Genomic DNA, 23,736 nt, shown 5'->3' on the forward strand with positions numbered 1-23,736 from the left:
ATGATAGGGCTCATTCGTCTGTTTGTGGATGGGACGATCTCTGACAGATACGTCCGCAACCACTGAGGGTACATCCGTACGCTGATCAAGGCCTGCCGAACCCTTTGGTCCTTCGACATTGCTTCTCCCCTGGGCTTGGGAGCTTGCAAGAGGTCCCGGACTGGGAGGAGGACTGGCACGAACAGATGTACCCTCATGCGCAACACTGACACTGACACTTTTCACTTCACTTGCACTCACAACACTTCCCACTGCACTTTGCGCTTTCAGCTCTTTGACATCTGCCAAAAGCTGATTACGGTCATTAGCCAATGACTCCACTCTGTCACCAAGAGCCTGAATGGCACGCATCATATCCGCCATGGAGGGCTGAGCACTAGTAGCAGGGTCGGGAGTCACCACTACAGGGGAAGGAAAAGGTTGAGGGGCATGGGGAGAGGAAAAATCAACAGAGCGAGAAGAACTCCTCCTGATCCTATCCTTCTCTAGCCTACGTGCATTTTTAAGGAATTCGTTAAAATCGAATTCCGAAAGCCCAGCGCATTCCCCACATCGATCTTCCAATTGACAGGATTTACCCCTACAATTGGAACAAACGGTGTGAGGATCTATGGAGGCCTTCGGAAGACGCCTAGTACAAGCCCTAACACTACACTGCCTGTACTTAGGGACTTGAGACTGGTCAGACATCTTGAATTGTAGAAATAGTCAAGGGGGAATTCCAAAATCTAGCAAAGTTCGTTAACAATTAATCCAAATTAAATAAAAAAGCTTGCTAAGCTAAAGATAAAGATTCCTGAATAGCGAAGGCTAAAATCTAGAGTGAATACATCACCAAAATCGTGAAAAACAACTCCAGAATCAACAGCGTATCCAAGTAGGTCTTGCCGGTGGCACGACAGAGGAAAAATTGAGTTCTTGTTGACAAGAAGTACTTGAGTACCTGCTCACAGATGGCGCTGTTGTGTACACCCCCACCTGTATAGCGATCGCTGGCGTATCCCGACCTTAGATTTCTGTCGGGCAACGGAGTTGACAGCTACATGATCATCGGGTAAGATTAATATTGAAAAAGTAGTTTTAAAGAAATCTATTGCACACACAAGTTATTTATTGAAAACTCCCATCTAAAGAACTTACTACATACAATAATATACTGTTGGTCACTTACTTGTAGCTCTTGTTGACATCATTTACAAAGATGATAGTCTTTCCGTGTATCATATTAAGAGTGAATATTGCATTGAGTAGGACAGCTTTCTCCAATCTCTCGAGCTATGAACAAAAAGACAGAGCAGAATAAATAAAAAAATGAAATAGCATATATATCAATAATGATATTATATCCCTAAAAATTGAATTGGACTGTAAATTGAGATTGAAAATGGAATAAACATAGTGCACACAATGGTAGGATGCCATCAAAGTGAAAAGAATGATCTAAATTAAAGCTCTAGAAAAGCTCAAAAGGTAGGTAAATAAGACTCCTAATAAAATACTGTACTGAAACTCATTTAATTTGCAAAGGTAATTACGAGAGAGAGAGAGAGAGAGAGAGAGAGAGAGAGAGAGAGATCATGTGTGATGCTCCTTTTATTCATTATCTGAAGTTATTTCCTTTAACTTTCCCATTGTACAATTTACAAAGCTACGAGAGAGAGAGAGAGAGAGAGAGAGAGAGAGAGAGAGAGGGAGAGAGAGAGAGAGAGAGAGAGAGAGAGAGGCAGCATTGATCATTTGTGATGCTCCTTTTATTCATAATCAGAAATAATTTCCTTTACTCACTTTCCTACTGTACAATTTGCAAAGTACACATTTATGAAATCGAAGCGAGAGAGAGAGAGAGAGAGAGAGAGAGAGAGAGAGAGAGATTGATTGATTTAAGGTTTTCAGGCATCCTGATATCTAAGGTCATTGACGCCGATATCATTTAGTTTATATATACAAAAAAATTAAAGATTATTCAATCAAAACCATAATAGTTGAATTTCATTATAAAAGTTAGATAGTTTTCAGAAGACCTGCTTCAGAAATAAATCTAAAAATGCCACTTGCATAGTAGGACACATCATGTCCAAGAATCTTGGCAAGGATGAACCTGCCACCCTCACCTCGAGCCTCAAACAAATATCTATTCCTTAAGTTATTATAATTGGGGCGTTCGATCAATAGATGCCTCACTGTTAGAGGTACTAAACAGTCATCACAATACGGTTGGTGTTGGCCCTTCAGCAAAAACTCATGTGTCAACCGAGTGTGACCAATACGGAGACAACAAAGAGAAGTCTCCCATTTTCTGGGCATCATGTTATACCTCCAAGGTGATGTGATATTTGTAAATTCTCTCATTTTATTGCCATCTAGACTATCCCAGTGCTGTTGCCATTCATTACAAAGCAATTTCTTGATGTCAGGTAGGAAATCGTTACACAGAATGGGATACCTTCTTGGCAGCAACTCGGATGCAGCATTCTTTGCCAGTGAATCTGCCTTCTCATTCCCAGACACACCTACATGTGCTGGAACCCAACAAAATCTAACCAATAAACCTCTCCGTCCAATAATAATAAGCCATTCTAAAATCTTTAAAACTAGAGGGTTGCTAGAATTAAAAACTTCTAAAGCTTGAAGGACACTCCTTGCATCACTAAAAATTGTAAAATTACCCTCCTTCGCCAACGCTATTTTCTCAATAGCGGTTAATATGCCATACAGTTCGGCAGTAAATATTAAAGCTGCTAGAGGAAGTGCACCTCTACAATTAAATCCATTACTATGTACTCCAAATCCAACGCCAGCATCAGATTTGGAGCCATCCGTATATATAAAAGTTGATCTTCTATGTTCTTCAACATGTTCCATAAAATGAGACCTGGCTTCTAGGTCAGTCATATTCTTCTTAACTCCAATATAGTATTTACAAAAAGATATCTCTGGTAATTTCCATGGAGGCGTTGATGATACCTTGAATGGAAGTAGCTTACTTCTAATTATATCCAGACTGTTTAATAATCGTTTCACCCGAAAGCCATAAGGTTGAGGAGATTTTGGGTGCAACTCAAAGTATGATGTATGTCTTACAAGGCTTGCAGTCTGAAAGGCTAAAGAGTTAGGGCGTCTTTGCAATCTAAACCAATACCGAATAATAGAAGACATTCGGTAAAGGTCTAGAGGTAACTCTCCAGCATCAACAAGGAGACTTAGGATAGGTGAAGTTCTAAATGCTCCTGTAGACAATCTAATACCAGCATGATGTATCGAGTCTAATATTTTTAACCAGCTTTGGGTGGCTGAAGAGTATATTTGACATCCATAACTAATTTTGGAAAAATTAAGGCCTTGTATAATTTTAAAAGTATTGTGGTCTGCCCCCATGATGTATGGGACAATACTTTTAATATTTCCAGAGCCTCAAGACATTTAGCTTTTAACGCTTTTAAGTGAGAAACCCATGTAAGTCTACAATCAAATATCAAACCTAAAAATTTGGCTTCCGATACACATGGGATCTGTTGACCTTTTATGTATATATCCGGGTCTGGATGTGCTCCCCGGATACGAAAGAAATGTACAATAGTAGTTTTACTTTTTGAGAACTTGAATCCATTCATATCAGCCCACTGGATAATTTTGTCAATTGAGAGCTGTAGTTTTCTCTCAACCATTGCCATTCTAGCTCCAGCAAATGATATGGAGAGATCATCCACAAATAATGTTGAGAGAACATCCTGGGGAATGGCTGAGGATATCCCATTAATTGCTAGTGCAAAGAGGGTTACACTCAGCACACTACCCTGAGGAACTCCTTCTTTCTGGCACTTACTCTCTGATAGAGCTTCCCCAACTCTCACTTGAAAAACTCTATGTGAAAGAAATGCCAGAATAAGTAGTGGTACCTCTCCTCTCAATCCCATTTAATTAATGGTTTTAAGTATACCATATCTCCATGTGGTATCATATGCCTTTTCAAGGACAAAAAATACTGTAACATGGTGCTGTTTGGAAGCAAAGGCTTCACAAATAGAAGACTCAAGTCGTATCAACACATCAGTCGTTGAGTGCATTTTTCTGATTCCACATTGAATCAGTGATAAAATACCTTTCTTTTCAAGGTACCACATCAGCCTTGTATTGACCATCTTCTCCATGATTTTACATAAACAAGATGTCAATGCAATAGGACGATAGTTTGCTGCTAAAAACTTGTCCTTACCGGGTTTTAAAAAGGCTAAAATAATACCTAGTTCCCAAACACTTGGGTAACTGTTATCATGCCATATTCTATTAATAATGTTTAAAATAAATAGCTGTATTAAAATGTACATGTTTAATCATTGCATATGAAATTCCATCGGGTCCAGGGGCTGTATCATTGCAATGTGCAAATGCGGAATCAAATTATCTTTCAGTAAAAGGAGAATTATACGACTCTTCCCTTCTTGTTGCAAAATTTAAAATTTTCTTTTCTTCAATGCTCCTATACTGGTGACCAGGGGCTCCTTCACACTTGCTGGATACATTTGAAAAATGATTAGCCAGGGCATTGCTAACATCATTTGCTTCAGTTACATAATGACCATTTGTAATATACATATACATTTATAAACCTATGACCAAATGGAACATAAGGAGATGGAGTGTGAACGTCAAGTCACAACAGAATGCGTAAGAAAGACCAAGCTAAATCATTGCGTAGGTAAACATTTTGTATGTAACGTCAACACAATACAAGCATCCCGTGAGAAACAGTTGACCTTTTGGTCTCTGCACGGAAGCAAATGGCTTCCGGTAGTAATCTTGTGTAATCATATTTGTAATAAATGCTGAGATAACTCATACAATGTTATCACCAAAACCTATATTTTAGTCAGTTCTATTTTCAATTGTCATACGGAATGGTCATCCGACCAAACCATCCATACTCCTGTGATGGAGCTACTAATAAACTGTTTTAAAGTTAACTTAACTAGACTTATTCAGAAGAAGTAACCTACAAGTCGAACAAATCTATATCACATTGAAGAGACATGAGATAGAACACTAATGTGTGTTTATAACAGTACCACACCAACAATTGGTGGCAGCGATTCAACTTTAAGAACCAGCAATTTAAACTGTAATACTTAGCAGTTACAACAGTAATGAATCTACAATTACGACGAAGTATCTACGTCCACCGAAGAAATGAACGCATCGAACATCAACTATAAATATTATACAAACTGAGGACCAGGATCTTCAATCAACATCTTAAGAAGACGAAGGAATGGCAATCAACTTTATCGTTTACTGAACAAACATTCAAGAATCACATCCAGGAAATAAAACATTCAACAATACGACGGGAAATCAAATCGAAACAATCATCCAGCAGCTAAACTCTCGCAAACCAGAGAGAGAGAGAGGAAATGACGTCATCGACCATCGCCCATATATACTGAAAAGCTAAGTACATTTCTTTATTCATTCAGTTTTAGGCAGTGAAGTGTTTGTTGTCATGAATCGATCGTCCATTACTGCTGGGGTGAGTTATTTGCAAATCTTCATTTTTTCCTTCATTAAAGGAAACTGTATTCAACTTCGAATTCTCGTTTAGAATTTTTTTTCTCTGTGCTAATTCAGTTTTCTTTTAGAAGTTCTCGGGAAATATCTTTATATTAGCATTATTGTTTTGGGGGATTATGTTATAATCTGCAACATATCTTTATTGTATAGTGCTTTTGCGTTTACGCAGTGGACGTCTGTATTCATGTAGAGATATTGATAGAATTGCAAGGAATCGTAGAGATAGAAAAAAAAAGTAAAGTAAACATGACGCCTCCTATGAATCCCAGTAACCCCACCCCCAGACCGAGTAACCCCGTCCCCGCTCCCGTAGCAACCCTAGTAAGTGCACGTTCAGCTATCCTTCCTTTTCAAGGTCGGGTCAATGGGTTCTTACCTCAGAATGTCCAGTCTTCGATTTCATCAGTTGACGCTCACTTAAATGCAAAACATATCATAGACCCATTTGTACAATTACAAGAAGCTAAAAGTTTTACAGACTTTTCTAAAGGAGATGCAAGTGCATATCTTAGGGGAGTTTCTTTTCAAGAGGCAGTTACATGGGACGATTTCAAAGTTAGGCTACGTGCGATCTATGGCGGTGAGGAAGCCTTAGATGTAGTTTTAATATTAAGAAATACACTAATCAAGCCACTATGACTCAGATTAATGTTATAGAAAGAGAGGCTCTCATTGCCGATAGACTTAATGAATATCAAGATATTTCAGGTAATTCCACATGGGTTACGGGAGATAACATTGCCGTGAAAGATTTCTTACGATTAATGTATTTAACTTGCATGACAATTATGTTGCCAGAGGCTTTAGTGCGCTGTTTTGATAAAAAATTAACGCCCAAAAGTACAGAATTAGATGTGTACAAACAGATAATAAAGAAACACATGTCTAAGTGTACTGACCTAGTTCCCTTGCTTACTCAAGTTTTTGCAAAAAATTAAACTAAGCCACAACATGTAAACATAGTTAAAAACAATAATCAAGTCGCAGGAATGACGTGTTATAATTGCAAACGTCAAGGTCACTTGATTGCAGACTGCAGAACGCGATTTTGTTCATCTCATTCATATAGTCGATGCTATTTGCGGAATCAACAACAAAATCCTAGAAACACGCAGTCAATTCCACAGTTCATTCCCTATGGAAATAAAAATAAAAATCCTCAGTTCAATAAGAAGAAACAGCCAAACGTCAATGCAGTTCAAAATCAAAAACAAACAAATAGTGCTTCAAATAACTCTGATCCTGGGCCATCTAGCCAGAACTCGCAAAGTCAGACTAATTTTCAGAATGTGAAGAGCAAAGCAAATACCACATAATTAACACCAATGGGGAAGAGAGTGATGTTGGGTCATTCGTATCAACATCAGTAGTATCAAATAATCTATCTAATGTTTTATCAGATCATTGTGAGGTAATAGATTTTCCTATGAAACACACGGCCAAATCAAATAAATCAGTGCAGGCTCCTGTAGATTTGCAACAAATTCACACAATAAGCCAAAATGAGTTATGACCAACACTATATGCTTTAAATTTAGAACACCGATCCTTTACATTATTTTTTTACTCTGGTAGTCCACGTAATATCCTGGATTTGAGGGCTCATCATTTGTTATTTTCGAACTTCCCTATAGAGAAGTCCGGAGTAAGGCTCTCGGGTATAGGAAATAATGAATTAAATGTAATAGGCGTAACTCATGTTCAGTACAAGGTCGGTAAGCGCACGTTTGCCGATACATTTGTCGTTGTACCAAACATCGATATGTAACCAGCTGTAACTATAGGATACCAGTCTATGGGCAATCAAAACATTATCTTAGCCCCTGCCAAACACGGCGTGTATATCAAAGGAAAATTCTATAAGTCTTCTAATACCTTAAAATCAGTTTTGGATAAAAAGGAGACGACAAATAAAACTGTAACGTACGTTGAAGAACCAATCACTTTCTCTCATTAATAAAGAAATAATATACGCGACCCAACAGAATTCTCGTTCACCCGTAATATCATCTAGCACGCAATCTATCGAGCCAAACGTAACTTCGAATATAATAGTGCGAGTAAAGAAAGCGTTACCGGGATCTGAAATATTAATCCTTTCCGACACTTTGAAAACTAACGGATTGTCCGTCACACAAGCTATGTATACAGTCAGCTCACAACAACAATGTAATATTGAAGTCTGTAATCATTGAAATACCACTTTAGTAATTCACAAAAATCAACATATCTTGGATGTAGAAGTTTATAAACATCGTATTCTTACCGTCGCTGAAATCAATCACGCTCAATCAGTTGCGGATGAATCCCTTTTGCAATCTATTAAAAATAAAATCAATAAAGACATTCAAGAAGAGGAAATTCAGCAGAAATATTTTGGACTTTCAACCGAATATCATGATGTTTTCTCCACTAAGGATGGATCCTTAGGAAAAAGGGATTTTGACGAAGGAAAAATCTATTTCTGGGAAGAGACCTGTGACGGCCGGTGAAAGAAGTCCTTCTTTACACTTTTCTAATATAAATCTTCCAAATATACTAGAGAAAGATAAAAGCATGGAATGCAGAGGTTACTACCCTCGCGCGATCACCTTGTGGGTGTCGTGTATACAACAGGGGCGTGTGAAAACCACTATTCACAGGCTGTCTTCCATTTAGATAATCCCTTCATCAAAGGGAAGGGCCATGACAGGCCCTAGAGAACACAGTTGGACCACCCCACCGACACCTACCACGCGCGCCCTCCAGGTCATCCTTCTGTTTTGGACTTGCCCACATAGTCGTATTTTTTTTGGTGCTCGGTGTTTTTTCAAGTGATTGTCGTTAATTCAACATGACTGACACTGCTACTTCACCTTTACTAATGTTAAGTACCATAGTTTGTTTTGACAGTTTTTTCAGTACTGCGCATTTGTTCTCTTTCCAGTAATGTGGATTTTAATACTGTAGTTATCGAACATAGAATAAGGTTAAAAGACAAGCAGAAAATTAACTATGTACCCTTGTACAGACTCCCTATGAAATTCCAGAATGAGATAAATGATGAAGTAGGTAAAATGCTAGAAGGAGGAGTCATTAGGAAATCGAACAGCCCTTATAATTTTCCATTAATAGTTGTACCGAAAAAAGATCGAACATGGCGTATCTGCCAAGACTTCCGTCGCTTAAATGAGGAAACGATCCCTGATCGATTCCCAGTGCCATGTACTGACGATATTTTATCTTTGTTAGGTCAAAATAAATATTTTACCAGTTTGGACTTACTTAAAGGCTTTCACCAGATATCATTAGAAGAAAATAGTATCCCATACACTGCCTTCAGCACAGCCAGGGGACATAATGAATTTTTGCGTAGGCCTTTTGGTTTACGTTGTGCTCCCATAACATTTACTAGAATGATTAACATAGTGTTTGGAGACTTACTAATTATGCCTATATGGACGACCTTGTAATCTTTTCTAATACCTTAGAAGAACATCTAGGTAAACTGGAATTAGTACTACAGAGACTAAGACAACATAACTTAAGGGTAAAGATTAGCAAGTGTGAAATCTTCAAGACGGAATTGGTCTATTTAGGTTTTACGGTGTCTAGCCAAGGTCTTAAAGTAGTCCACGATAAGGTGTCAGCTATCCGTAACTTTCCGATACCTACTAATGTCAAGGGAATACAGCAATTTCTGGGGTGTAGTGGATATTACAGGCGTTTTATACGCAATTATTCAATAATAGCCGCTCCCCTAACTGATCTTACGAAGAAGGGCGTAGATTTCATATGGTCTGAGCAGCATCAACAGGCAAACGTTTAATACCTTGAAAGATGAACTGTATAGTTCTCCTATCTTAAAATTTCCTGACTTCGGTAAGGAATTCTTCATTGCAACAAACGCCTCAGACCTAGGAGTAGGTGGGGTATTGCTTCAGCAATATGACAAACAGTTTTTCCAGATAGCTTTTTATTCACGTAAACTGAGAACTTCCGAAAGTATGCAGTAATAGACAAGGAAGGGCTAGCTATTGTTAATTCACTAGTGCATTTTAAGTTCATAATATACGGTTATCCCGTTAAGGTTCTTACTGATCATAAACCCCTAACAGACTTCTTTAAAGGCTTTAGTCACAGCCCCAAACGAACTCGGTGGCATTTGATCATCCAAGACTTTGGCGCGATGATCGGGTATTTACTAGGGAAAACAAATATCATTGCTGATGCATTATCACGCAACCCCGTGTCATCTTGTATGGAGTCATTAGCTGAATTAATAGATATATCAACATCCATGCCTACAGTGAACCCTCGCTACTTCGCGGTTCGACAATCGCGGATTCACCACTTCGCGGGGTTTTCCCATAACCCATATATATATACATATCGCGGATTTTCCGGAAAATTCGAAAATACCGCGAAATCTGAAGACAACCAAATACGATATTTTGTTACCTGTAATTCCATTAATACTGTAATTAGTAATATCTGCTCTTACTGATTGTTCATTGCATTACATATGATATATAATTCAGCACAGAAAGAAATAAAACACGAAAAGAGAATGTGATCATACGATAATTCAGTACGTAGTAAAATTAAATCGAACATGAAACGCAAATCAGATGCAGTCATACCATATTAGAATGGTGTGTACTGTAATGGATGTGCTTCTTTTCCATGAATCTTTTGTATGTATACGTACGTAGTACAGTACTGCATCCAATAATATTCTTTGTTGCAAAAATCACATTTCGAATACTGTAAGCGTACGAGAGAGAGAGAGAGAGAGAGAGAGAGAGAGAGAGAGAGAGAGAGAGAGAGAGAGAGAGAGAGAGAGAGGCGTAAAATAGCGTACGTAAATTTTTATTATTATTGTTATTATTATTATTATTGTTGTTGTTGTTAATAAAATTATTATTGTTATTATTATTAATCATTATTATTATTATTATTACTGTACAGTATTATTATCATTATTTATTATTATTACGGTATTGTACTTAATCTACGTACGTTCAGTATGCGCGGGGGCATCTTCTATGAGTAACCAACGCGCCATAGTACTGTAAGACGGGTTGTGATTGGTTCAAGCGCTGATAGATGACGAATCAAAACTCAAGTTTTGTTATCTAGCCTGTGATTGGTGTTTTGCCCGCATCTTCTACCCGCAGCATCAAAGTTCTCGCGGGGCTGCATCGTTCACTTTCTCTTTCCGCGTATTGCTGAGTAGACGTTCTTAACTTTGTGAAGTTTAATCTGTGCTGTGTGCGACTGTTTTAAGTTGAACTTTTTGTTGAACTTTCTGTTACAATGCCTCCCAAGCGTTCTGCTTCTAGTAAGGCTGGTAGTGAGCCTAAACGCCACCGAAGGATGATGACGATAGCTGAGAAGGTTACGCTTCTCGACATGTTAAAAGATGGTAGAAGTTACGCGGCCGCCGGCCGCCATTTTGGCATCAACGAATCCACCGTTCGCTACATCAAGAAGGACGAGGCGAACATTAGAAAGACTGCTGCAATCACCTTTAGCAGATCAGCGAAGCGAGTCGTTACAACGCGTAATAAAACGATCGTACGCATGGAAGGTGCTTTAGCTGTGTGGATTGCCGACTGCCGGAAGAAGAACATAGCGTTGGATACGAACACCATCCAAACAAAGGCTTTGAGCTTATATGAGAATTTTGCTGCAAAGGAACCTAAAGACGACGACGGCAACCATGCTGAAGATGATGATGATGCAGATGATCCTCAACCAGGGACATCCACTGATTCCCAGCCTCAGAAACGTTTTTCCGCAAGCAAAGGATGGTTCGCGAAGTTTCAGAAACGCTTCGCCCTGAGAAGGGTTTCCCTGCATGGGGAGTCTGCTTCCGCTGACACTGCCGCTGCTGAAACTTACGTGAACCAGACTTTCAAGAACATTATCGCTGAAGGTGGATACAAGCCGGAACAAGTCTTTAATATGGATGAAACCGGCTTGTTTTGGAAGAGAATGCCGTCGCGAACTTTCCTGTTCAAAGAGGACGCCAAAGCCTCTGGCTTTAAGGCATTCAAGGATCGCGTTACCCTCGTGATGTGTGGCAATGCTGCTGGATTTTTGTTAAAGCCGGGGCTTATTTATAAGTCGAAAAATCCTCGCGCTTTGAAAAATAAAAATAAGAATCTCCTTCCCGTGTACTGGATGCATAATCAAAAAGCATGGATTACGAAGATGCTGACCTCCAACTGGTTCCACCAGTGTTTCATCCCGCAAGTCCATGAATATCTCTTAGAGAAGGGCTTGCCATTCAAGATCCTTCTCCTTATGGATAACGCTGGTGGACACGCAACTGACCTGTCGCGTGAGGGCGTTCAGGTTGAGTTCCTGCCACCCAACACCACGTCATTAATTCAACCGATGGACCAGGGGGTTATCAGGGCGTTCAAGGCCCTCTACACGAAGAATACCTTAGCGGACCTCGTTGCGTGTGTGGATGCTGCCCAAGATGACGAGGATGAAGACTTCAACTTGAAGGCGTACTGGCGGCAGTACACCATAGCCACGTGCCTGCAGAATATTCAAAAGGCACTTCAAGAGATGAAACCTGCAACCGTAAATGCGAGCTGGAAGAAGCTGTGGCCCGATATTGTTTACGACGACAAGGGATTTACTCCGTCGGAAATCCAACACTCTGCAATACGGAAATCTGTGCAGTTGGCTGCCATAATTGGGGGTGACGGGTTTGGCGACATGACGACTGAAGACGTCGACGAGTTGTTGGACTGCCATTCCCAGCCTCTAACTGACGCAGACCTCGAAGACCTGACGAAATCGGCAAGTGAGGAAGAGAGTGAGGGTACCCAGGAAGAGACCCAAGAAAATGTCGAAGAAACGGGCTTAACATTAGAACGGCTTGCCAAGTTCTGCAACCATATGAAGGAGGCGAAAGAAATGTTACAAGAGTGGGACGAGGATATGGTTCGCTCGATGCAATTCTCAAATAAGGTCGATGACATCACGACTCCCTACAGGATGCTCTTGGATCGAAAAAAGAAGCAGCGGCAACAACTTCCGATCACAATGTTTTTCCAGCCTCGCAAAAAAGAGCCAGTTCCTCCTGCTAGTACGCCTTCGGAAGAAATTGAAGAAGTTGAAGAGGTGTCCCAGGAAAAGACACCTCCGTCTGAAGAGACGTAAAATACTATCATTGACTGCACAGTAGAACACATCATCAGCTTCATCATCATCATTTCTACTGTGCAGCAAATTCATCGCCATCGTCATTCAAGTTTTTCTTGAACTTCTTTCGTGGTGAGTACAGTAACAATCTTTATTTTTTACTTTAACCTGTTTTATAGTTTAGTAATGTACGTACTGTATGCATTAAGTTAAAGGGAAGGTTTTAAAAGTCTACATGTTGTAACCTATCATATTTTTTTTGTTTAAAATTTACATTTACGTACGTAAAACAATCTCTCTCTCTCTCTCTCTCTCTCTCTCTCTCTCTCTCTCTCTCTCTCTCTCTCTCTCTCAAATTGTTTTCCTGCTTTGCTACGTACAAGTACTGTATAATTTATATTTGTAAGGTAACATATTTTGTAAATGCTTTTACTGTAAATACTGTATGTACTGTATCATTATTTATCACTATCATCATGCGCATTAAATGCCTTGTTTGTTCTGAGCGTGGTTGTTTACTGAGCGTACACGCCGTCGTTTCAGGCGGCGTCATAAAGAAAAAGATTTCATTTGGAAGTCCTAAGAAAAATACGTAAACTAAAACATTGGTAATAAAAAAATCAACATACAGTACTGTATAATCAATATAATCGATGCAAAAACTAACCTATACGTACATATATGTGTACACTAAATGAGTTTGTTTCTTCATTATGATCAGAGATGAACGTAAACAAAACATTGGTTGCCATTTTTTATCGTGCTTTTTAGGTGTTTAGGAAACACATGATATAAAATCGCCTTTAATATTTGTGCCTGTTTTAGTTTAGGGTGCTGTAGTACATGCATTAAGTGTTCTGTACATTAAAGGGTGGTTTGTTAACAGTACTACGTACAAGGGAAGGTTTTAAAAGTCCGAATATACATGTTAAATAAATAGGTAAATATGCTGTCACTACTTCGCGGATTTTCACCTATCGCGCCCGCGTCTGGAACCTATCTACCGCGATAAACGAGGGTTCACTGTATTGTTAAAACTGTATCAGAACAGGAAGATCTGGGCTGGAGTGCTGAATTATTACAGACTGAGCAAAGAAAAGATCAGAAATTAGAAAAAATCATAAATGCTTTGAAAGGAAATCCTAAGGAAAAGGAATATATAAAGTATACGCAGCAGAATTATATAATTAAGGACAATATTCTGTGTAGATCCATGACAAGGAAAACCAGCAATACACCACATGTGACTAGCGACCTGGTAGAGGTACCAATCTCACTTATATCCAATGTCCTAAATTGGTTGCATGCAAATCCATTGCATGGACACCCAGGGTTCTCCATAATGTCACAGAAGGCCAAACCATTGTTTTCTTGGAATACGATGCTTACAGATATAAAAAAACACATAGCTAATTGTCGCACTTGTCAGGAAAACAAAGGGCACACGAAAACACCTGTCAGCCTAGGGGCTTATCCCGTGCCCAATCAACCCTTTGAAAGAATACATTTAGATTTATTAACAGGATTTTACGAGTCAGACAGAGGAAATAAGCACCTCTTAGTAATTGTAGATGCTTTGACTCGATATACAGAAATGATAGCGCTTAAAACTAAATGATTGAATGTGCTAGGAAGTTTTACGAGTGTTACATTTGTAAACATGGAATTCCACACATGATAATCTCAGACTCGGGTGGAAAATTTAATAATCATTTCCTTAACTCATTATGTGAATTCCTTAGCATAAAGAAAATCAATACCATGAATGAATGAATGAATGATGATCTATCACCCAGAGTAGAATGGGCTAGTGGAAAGAGCGAATAGGAAGGTTTTAACCGTATTAAGATTAACACTAGGGGGATCCGACCCCAACTGGGATATTGCAATACCTGCGGTACTAAGTACTCTGAATCACTCATATCATGTATCAATTAAAATGTCGCCGCACGAGGCATTGTAAGGTACCCCAGTTAGAACGCCTTTCCATGTATCAACGCCTAACACTAATTTATCAAATCCTTTAAAGGAAGCTATAAATGCAAGCATAAGTCATTATGATATCCTTCAAAAGAATTTAGAAGAATCACAAATCATAATGAAAAGGAATCATGATAAAATAGCGAAGCCAACTAAAACATATACCGTGGGTAATAATGTATACATACAGGTAAATTTACGTAAAGGACTCAATTACAAACTAACACCTAAGTTTGAAGGCCCATTTAACATTTTGGAAACATTAACAGCCAATAGATTTAGAGTTCAAAATGTATCCCAACCCCCTGATGAGAGAATTGTACCATTGGCTCACATAAGAAATTAAAATAAGAGAGAAGGAAGTGAGGGAATTTTTTTTTTATCTATGAAACTTGTATGATATTTGTATGTTAACATTTTTTTTTCTTTTTAATACAGGAGTAATTACATATATTTTTCTCATTGCAGGTTTCCAAAATAAAGTTTTTATTGTTAGGAGCGATATTGTTCGCTCAGACATTTTTCTCGTGTGGGAAGAGCTCTAAAACTAAAAGTATAGATTTTAGATATGGCACTATAGTAGAGAGAACAGAAGACATTTTTATTACTGCAAGCAATATAGATATAGAAGTAAACATGCAAGCTATTTTTCTCCCAGAGAATGACGTCACTAGCTTAAAGAGCGACATTTCAAGGTTTGCTGCTTCATTAAATGAGATGCATAAACGACATTTTCCTTTTAATACAGAGAGTTCGCTTGCACCGACACTAAGAGTAGCAGAAATGCTATCCCAAGACTTGCAAAATAAGACTTACGAGGCAGAATCTTTGGCTCGTGACCTTCTGATGTGGACAGTAAGACACGCTAACCTTGAAAGACGTAGCCCGTTTATTTTCACTGCACTAAACATCTTTGGATCTGTTGCAAGTTTAGGCTTAGGGATTTCAAATCGTCTTAAAATCAGTAATCAAAATAAGAAAATTGAGTTTTTAGAACATAAAAACGAATTACCTGTAGTTTTATCAGAACTAAGGAATCAGTTAACATCAATTAATCAAATTATGAGTTTGGTGAACGAACATTCTAGCAAAATCAGTCAGATTATGGAAGTACAAAACTTGCTGGCAACATTAACGTATTATAATTCAAAAATAGATCATATCCATACTAAAATTGCACATATCATTGAGAAATCAAAAGATTATGTGGAAGCTATTACATCAGCAACTAAAGGTGTTCTATCACCACATCTGTTGCCAATAAAAGACTTAACGTTAATTTTGGAGAACGGACGGGAGAAAAAGGGTATGTTCCTTTGTTAGATGCCCATAGGTTAGAATTTTATTATAGCCTAATTACAGTAAGCGTTGAAAGTTACAGGATCATGATTACAGTTGCCTTTGATTCTTCCGATGCCTGGTAATCATACAAGATATCACCATTCCCGACTTTCATGACGAATAACTCAAGTCCAGTAATATCCAGTTTGACAGGACACGTATTGATTTCCCTTGATAAGGAAACATATACGGTCATTAAAGACTTAGATAAATTAACTCACTGTTCAGAGGCAATGAATAATAAAGTATGTACAGCTGACTCCTTTGAATTCCATAAAAAATCAATGGATTCATGCGAGTTAGGTATACAGTAATCCTAAATGGTGCTCTCTCCCATATGAAAATTGTCTGAAAATACTTTATCCTTTGGACGATAATAAGTTCAATTGCAGATTGAACAACGGCTCGTGGATACGATACGACAAGGCCGGCTTCAATGTATCATGCCCGGACGGATCCACGTCCTATTCCCAGATCTTCGTTGCAGCAGATGGTTGCATCGCTACGTCCACGAGTTACACGGTCCTAGGAATTAACACTATCATCAGGGAACGGGCCTACTTCGCGAATTTCACATGGACCACTACAATCCCATCCTTACCTCTCCCATACAACGCACGAGTGGCTAATCGGTTGATGAAATTAACCGAGATGGACCACCCGTCACTGACTTATGCAGATCTTCATTTCTACGTATTGCTAGCATCAATCAGCGTTACGGTGATGATATTTATCGCCGTTAACATCTTTGTTTGGCGTAGGTTGAGGCAAGGACAGGTGGAGCTCAAGAGGAACGTTTTGCCATGTCCAGACAACACTCCCTATTTTTTGAAAACTTTTCAATTTAGAGCCGTTTGAAATTGGCCATTTCACTCACTCGAAGGAGTAAAATTGTCTGGAATAGTGAAGTGCATGAAAAGCGGTTAGTACGCTAGTAATATGTAGTTGAAGAGACTCTAGGACATTTACATTTTAAAAACATTTAAAAAAAACGATTTTTGGGCACCTAATAAAATATATAAGCCCTATATGTTAAAATAAAAGTATCTTTTGGGCATCTAATAAAATATGTAAGCCCTATATATAAATATATATATATGACAGATTTTGAGCGAAGTGGAAAAATCTATTTTTGGGTGAAAGAGCCATGTCGTCCTGATGGAAGTTCCTTCATAAGTAGCTTCCTAGGTTATATGTGACTACAGTGATATATCCCAGGGAATTTACCGAAGGTATCCAGAATTTTAACTCCTGGAGCGAGTATCCCTTAAAAATTCACAAAGGGATATCACGTAAGGACGTATCTTGACACATCCCGCAGCTATTTACACCCCAAATAGCGATTTTCACTTCGAGAGGGAAAAGTGGCAAGAAAATAGGAGAGTCGTTAAAAAGGTATACACTCGATTCTCCATATGTACCGTAATAGTTCGCCCAATCGCCACCGCGAGACGCCACCTAAGCCATTCTTTTTAGCTTCGTAGGTGTTGCAGATACAGTACCAAAGGGAGGGATTCATATCCTTTTACTAAAGGAGGGTGGGTCCATCAGGACGACATGGCTCTTTCACCCAAAAATAGATTTTTCACTTCGCTCAAAATCCGTTTTTTGGGCTTAGGCCATGTCGTGCTGATGGAAGTTTACCAGAGCATTAATGTATCTGGGGATTTATAATAGTGCCGTTATCTCGAATTAACTATTTCCTATCTGGTCGTCAAGACCAAAGACACTTGATGTTACCGTAATACATCAATCAACTGAGCATACCAAATGCTAGCTCTTCCTGCCCCCTACAGGGAAAAGTCTATATAGACTCTAGGAAAAAACCCGAAAATTGTGAGTTCAAAGAACAATTAGCAAGCAGAAGTATATTGTGTCCTTATATACGTAAAGCATAGTTTGTACTAATAGGCAATGAATAGAATACCGTACCTCCCAGGTCCGGATCTAGACAGATAAGTTTATGTTCACGTAGGGATCATAAAACAGTAAAATAGACATGGTACAACCAAACTTACCTGTTTGCAAAAGAGAAGACATTAGTCTTACAAAGTCTTAAGAGGATCAAAGATGCTTTGATATACATGATCTATAAAATCTTGAGGCGAAAGAGACGCAAAGATTCCTTATAATGTTTATTTACAAGAAACACAGAAATCATGATTGGAATTAATATATTTATGCTAAACATATTGCATAAAAAAGCATAACAGTAATAACAAAATAAATAAGTTTCATCTGAAAGAGAAACAAAAGCCACTCAAAGAAATAAAGTATTTCACTGCATAATATTATTACCAGGAACACTAGCATATAAAATACTGGAACTTGTGTCAAATTATCATGCTTGAGGTCACCTAGTTAGATAAAACAGTTCATAGTGTCTCTAACAACACAATACTTATCATGATATACCTGAGTCTATCATGTACACTCTTCACTAAAAGTCCCTATTAGTGCACTGTCCTTCGCAGTAATCAAGCAGCAGGTTTTATTACACTACCTGCAGCTACCACATGAAACTTGATTTCCTGTAATTGCTTCGCATAGTGCTTAAAGAATACCCTGGAAGACTTCCATCCAGTATAGGCACGCAGGTTTTCAAACGACATAGTCTGAAAGAAGTTTAGAAACGAGGCAACTTTTCTCGGATCGTGACCTGCGGGTGTACTGTCAGGATCCGCTCTGCGAATAAAGTAGGTGATTTTCGCCCTTATCTGTTTCAAAGATAACGTCGAACCAGAAGTCTCTCCCCTGAAAAGCTGACCTCCCTTAAAGTCTGAAGTTCTACAAAGATAGACCTTTAGGCATTCCACTGGGCAGAGAGATGCTTCTTCCTTCAGAGGGCAGATTCTCCAGGGACCCCATCTCTTAGTGGGCAGCTCGTTCTTGGCGAGAAACGACGGATCTGGAAAGAGATTTAAATCTCCGTTCGTTGTAAACTGAATGTGGCCATCATCCCTAGAGAGGGCCACTATTTCACTAACTCTGGCTCCTGAGGCTAGTGTAAAAAGAAATATCACCTTCTGAGTCAAGTCTTTCAGCGAGCAATCTTCCTTGTTCAAAGTTGAAGCCAGATGAAGAACCTTATCCAAAGACCATGAAATGGGCTTTGGAGGAGCTGCAGGTCGAAGTTTGGCGCAGGCTTTTGGAATCTTGTTGAAGATTTCACTAGAAAAGTCCACCTGGAAGGCGTATAGAATCGGCCTAGCCAATGCAGATTTACAAGTAGTAATTGTATTAGCTGCTAATCCTTGTCCGTGAAGATGGATGAAGAAGGACAAACAGAAGTCCGTAGAAATCTCTTGCGGTTTCTTCGCCTTAACAAAGGCTACCCATTTCTTCCAGGAAGACTCGTATTGTCTTCTTGTAGACTTTGACTTATATTCTTCTAAGAAGTTAATACTGTCTGCAGAAATCCCGAACCTTTTCTTAACCGCTAGGGTGAGAAAATCATGAGATGAAGGTTCTGGGTTTTCTCTGATGAAGCGTAGACAGTCGATTTCTGCACTTTCTGAGTTAGAACTGGTTCCGGCAACGGGATCAGCTTCAGGCGTAGTTCTGTTATCAGAGGGAACCAGACACTGCCTGGCCACTTGTGGGCCACTATTGCTGCCCTCCCCCGAAAGGATCTCAATTTGTCGAGGGCTTTCAACAACAGGTTGGTTGGTGGGAACAGGTAAATCCTGGACCATCTGTTCCAATCTACGGACATCGCGTCCGTTGCTTCCGCTAGAGGATCCTCGTACGGGGCAACATACCGGGATAGTTTCTTGTTGTCGCTCGATGCGAAAAGATCTACTTGCAGTCCTGGGACTTTGTTCAATATGAAGGAGAATGATCCTGCGTCTAGGGAACATTCATCGGATTGATCCTGGATAGAGCATCCGCTGTCACATTGTGGAATCCTTGGAGGTGGACTGCTGTCAAGTGCCACTTCATCCTCTTGGATAGATGAAAGATGGCCAACATCACTTGATTTAATTGAGGCGATCTTGAGCCCTGTCGATTTATGCATCTCATTATCACTTCGCTGTCTAAAACCAGGCGGATGTGGATTGAGCAGCGAAGTCCCAGTTTCTTCAGAGATAGAAAAACTGCCATGGCTTCCAAGAAGTTTATGTGGAAGGACTTGAAGAGTGGAGACCAGGTTCCTTGCACCTTCCGACGATGAGTGTGACCTCCCCAACCTTCCTTCGAGGCATCCGTGTGAACGGTGACTGCTGGTGGAGGTGGTTGCAAGGGTACCTTTCTTCTTAGGTTCATTACTTCCGACCATGGCTTGAGAATGGATCGCAGACGATTTGGGAATGGTCTTCGTAGATCTCTTCGATCGTTGTAAGCGTATTTTCTCCAGACTCCTGATGCATCTTTTAACTGCACTGATACATCTTTTAACTGCACTCTCAAAAGTGGGTCCGTCAAAGAGGCAAACTGGAGAGACCCCAACAATCTCCTGTTGTCTTCTTGATATTCTTCGAGATTGAAGAAGACTTTTGACAGACCTTGCTATCTCCTTCCTCTTTGTTGTGGGCAAAGAGAGGCAATGTGACTGTAGGTCCCAGTGAACTCCCAGCCACTGGAACTTTTGAGCCGGAGAAAGCCGAGACTTTATCAGGTTGATCTTGAACCCTAGGTTTTCTAGGAATTGAATCACTTTTCTGGAGGCTTGCATGCATTCTTCTTTGGATGCTGCCCACACCAGCCAATCGTCCAGGTAGGCCATCACCTGGACACCCATGAGGCGTAGTTGTCGAATGAATGCGTTCGCAAGCTTTGTGAATATTCTTGGAGCAATGTTCAGACCGAAGGGCATGGCTCTGAAAACGTATTTTCTTTTCTGGAGCTTGAACCCTAGGTAGGGGGAAACCTGACGGTTGATTGGCACATGCCAGTAAGCATCCGTCATGTCTATGGAGACTGTGTATGCCCGTTTGAGCAGAAGGGTCCTTATGTGCTGAAGCGTCAGCATTCTGAACTTGTAGTTCACAATGACCTTGTTGAGTGGTGATAAGTCCAGAATGACTCTGAGCTTTTCCGAATCCTTCTTTGGAACACAGAATAGCCTTCCTTGGAATTTGATGGACTTTGCTTTCCTTATGACTCTCTTGTCTAATAGTTCTTGAACATATTCTTCCAGAACTGGGGTTGATGGTTGGAAGAATTGAGGAAAGCTTGGTGGGGTTGAGATCCAACCCCAGCCCAGTCCTTTCTTGATCAGGCTGTGGGCCCAAGGATCGAAGGTCCACCGATCCTGAAAATGGAGAAGTCTCCCTCCTACCGGCAGCATCTCACTTAGAGTGCTGACTGGAGGATTTACCTCCTAAGCCACGACCACCTCTGTTGCCCCTGCCTCTGAAGGGGCGCCTCGAGGAACCCCGTAAGGAACCTCGAGACTTTGGCTTAAAAGTAGTAGCCTGCCTTTCGTAAACTGGGGTGAACACTGGCGACTGAGAAGCCAGAGTTTGGGGCACCAGTTGAAAGGTGGTGGTGGGTTGTGCTACCGTCTGGGGCACTGTGGCCATGGGAAGCTGTTGCTTCTTTGGTCGAGAGGGCAAGCGAGGTCGATTAGACTTGTTCTTCGGCTGGGGACCCTCGTCAGCTGAAGATTTTCGTTTTGAAGACAAGCCCCATTTGGAAAGGAGATTTCTATTCTCCGAAGCGGCTTTGTCTACAACCTCCTTGACTACTTCACTCGGGAAGAGGTCTTTTCCCCAAATGTTAGAAGCTATCAGCTTCCTAGGTTCGTGTTTAACGGAAGCGGAAGCAAACACGAACTCCCTACAGGCCCTTCTGGCCTTGAAGAAGTTGTACAGGTCCCTCGTTACCATAGCCAAGTGAGCCTTGGCGAAGACCATGCACATATCCGGGGTCTCAGAGATACTAGCTATCGTCTCTAGCCCTGTTTGGAGAGACATGGAAGCAGCCAGGCGTTCCTTAGTCTCGTGTTCTCTCTTTAAGAGAAAATCAGTCAGCTTTGGGAGGTCTTCGTTGAACTGACGTCCAGCGATATCGGCCTCCAGCTTCCCGACTGTGAAGGTGACGTGAACATCCTTCCAGTCCTTGTCGTCTGATGGGAAAGCAAGGGAGAAAGGCTTGCTTTCTTCTAATGTGGGGCAAGGTTTACCTGCCTCCATGGCCTTCAGAGCTGCTTTAAACCCTTTGTCCATAAAGGGAAAAGCGCGTTGGGGGTCAGCAACAAACGATGGATGTTTTTTGCTAAGAGCCGGCACCTTCGAACTGGTGAAAGCCCTCTCTTTCAAAGTTTTGGAAAATAAGGCTTGTGCCTTAGCAAGCTCAAGGACAATTGTCTCCTTGGGCTCCGTCTCTTCTTTAGACGCCGGTTCATTCCTAAGGCGGACGTAACAGTCCGGATAGGCCCCTCTGCTGGGCCAGAACTCGATTTCCTCCACTGATACCGTGCCCAGTTTCTCCGAGAGGAAAATTTTGCCTGCTAACATAGGCATATGCTCTGCGTACCTCCAAGGGTTAACGTCAGAGAAAACGGGAAGGTCCCTCACGTTCAGCTTCTTCGGGGCCAAACGTGAAGACACCAACTTCTCAATCTCCGTCCGAAAAGTGGCTTCCTTCTCGGACGACCTCTTCTGTAGGTCCTGCTCCATGGAGATCAAGGAATGAAGAGTGCTCGTGATCGAATCGAGCTGAGGTGGTTGAGAAGAATTAGATGGTGCCGGATCGGCCGCTACAGCTGAAGAAACCGAAGCTACTTCGGCATTCTCAACATTCTCTTCAGGGGGGGCAACTGCCTCCTAATCCAACTCTTCCACAAGGAGATTTTTCTCTGTCTCCTGGGAGACGACAGATATGTTGTCGTTCAAATGGATACCCTCCAATGTATCCGCAACGTCAGGTTCCTGGGTCTGCTGGACCTGAAGTTGAACCAAGGGGATCTCAGGTTTTGTCTGGGGAATGATAGCATCATCATGAGCTCTGGGGAAGAGACAATCCCTCATCCTAGCATTAGGAAGGTATGGGCCCGAAGCATTCTTTTGAAAGCCCCTGACCCATTTACGCAGCGTGTCCCTAGCTGCATCCCTAGACTCTAGAGTCTTTTGGTCATCAAAAGCCTCCTTTACCAAATTTTCACAAATGGCACATACCTACGGGTCCCAATACTTGAGAACCCCTTGGGTGATAGAGCAGCGAGCGTTGAGCCCTGCACACTCCATGTCCGTAGAAGCTCTTGCTACGGACTCTACAAAAGTTGTTCCCGCACTCGGGATGCTCCTCCTGTAAAGAAAGAAAAACAAATGAGTTTTCTGTGAAATCTTCAGATTTCGACTTAAATTAAGCATTATATTTAGCTTGGATAGGGTAAGCTATAGGTAGGAAAAACACCTACATGTGCCTCCTGTCCAGCCATTTGCTATGATCTCCTCCCATATTGAACTAAGCAATTCCTAGGAATTAATTACTGGAAGACATTATCCAAGATATATTAAGTGTCCTCATGACACATCTTTCATTATGCACAATATGGTGGATAAATCTAATGGAATTTAAACATTAATAAAAGAGAGAATCATTTCTCCTAAATGATGGTCTCACAAATGGCTGCCCAAGAACCACATGTAAGTTGGAAAAAATTGGTTTTCCAGGGCACAGCAGTAGCTGCCGCCAGTATTGCCGGTCCCGCAGACACTGCTGGCCCCAGCGACACCGTCGGACCACCGGCACTGCCGG

The 23,736-nt window shown here is 40.6% G+C and overlaps 1 protein-coding gene across 2 annotated transcripts in view; it reads right to left on the minus strand.

The window, feature by feature from the left end:
* The window catches only part of Ddx56 (putative ATP-dependent RNA helicase DDX56), a 523,416-nt gene that overhangs the window by 198,978 nt on the left and 300,702 nt on the right, over positions 1-23,736 (minus strand). For both annotated transcript variants that reach the window (XM_068376800.1, XM_068376799.1), the window contains exon 6: positions 1,172-1,275. In XM_068376800.1, coding sequence (XP_068232901.1) covers positions 1,172-1,275 — 104 coding nt within the window. The remainder of the gene's footprint in view (positions 1-1,171; positions 1,276-23,736) is intronic.

This window comes from Palaemon carinicauda, chromosome 7 (assembly GCF_036898095.1).
Source record: "Palaemon carinicauda isolate YSFRI2023 chromosome 7, ASM3689809v2, whole genome shotgun sequence".
Lineage (NCBI taxonomy): Eukaryota > Metazoa > Arthropoda > Malacostraca > Decapoda > Palaemonidae > Palaemon > Palaemon carinicauda.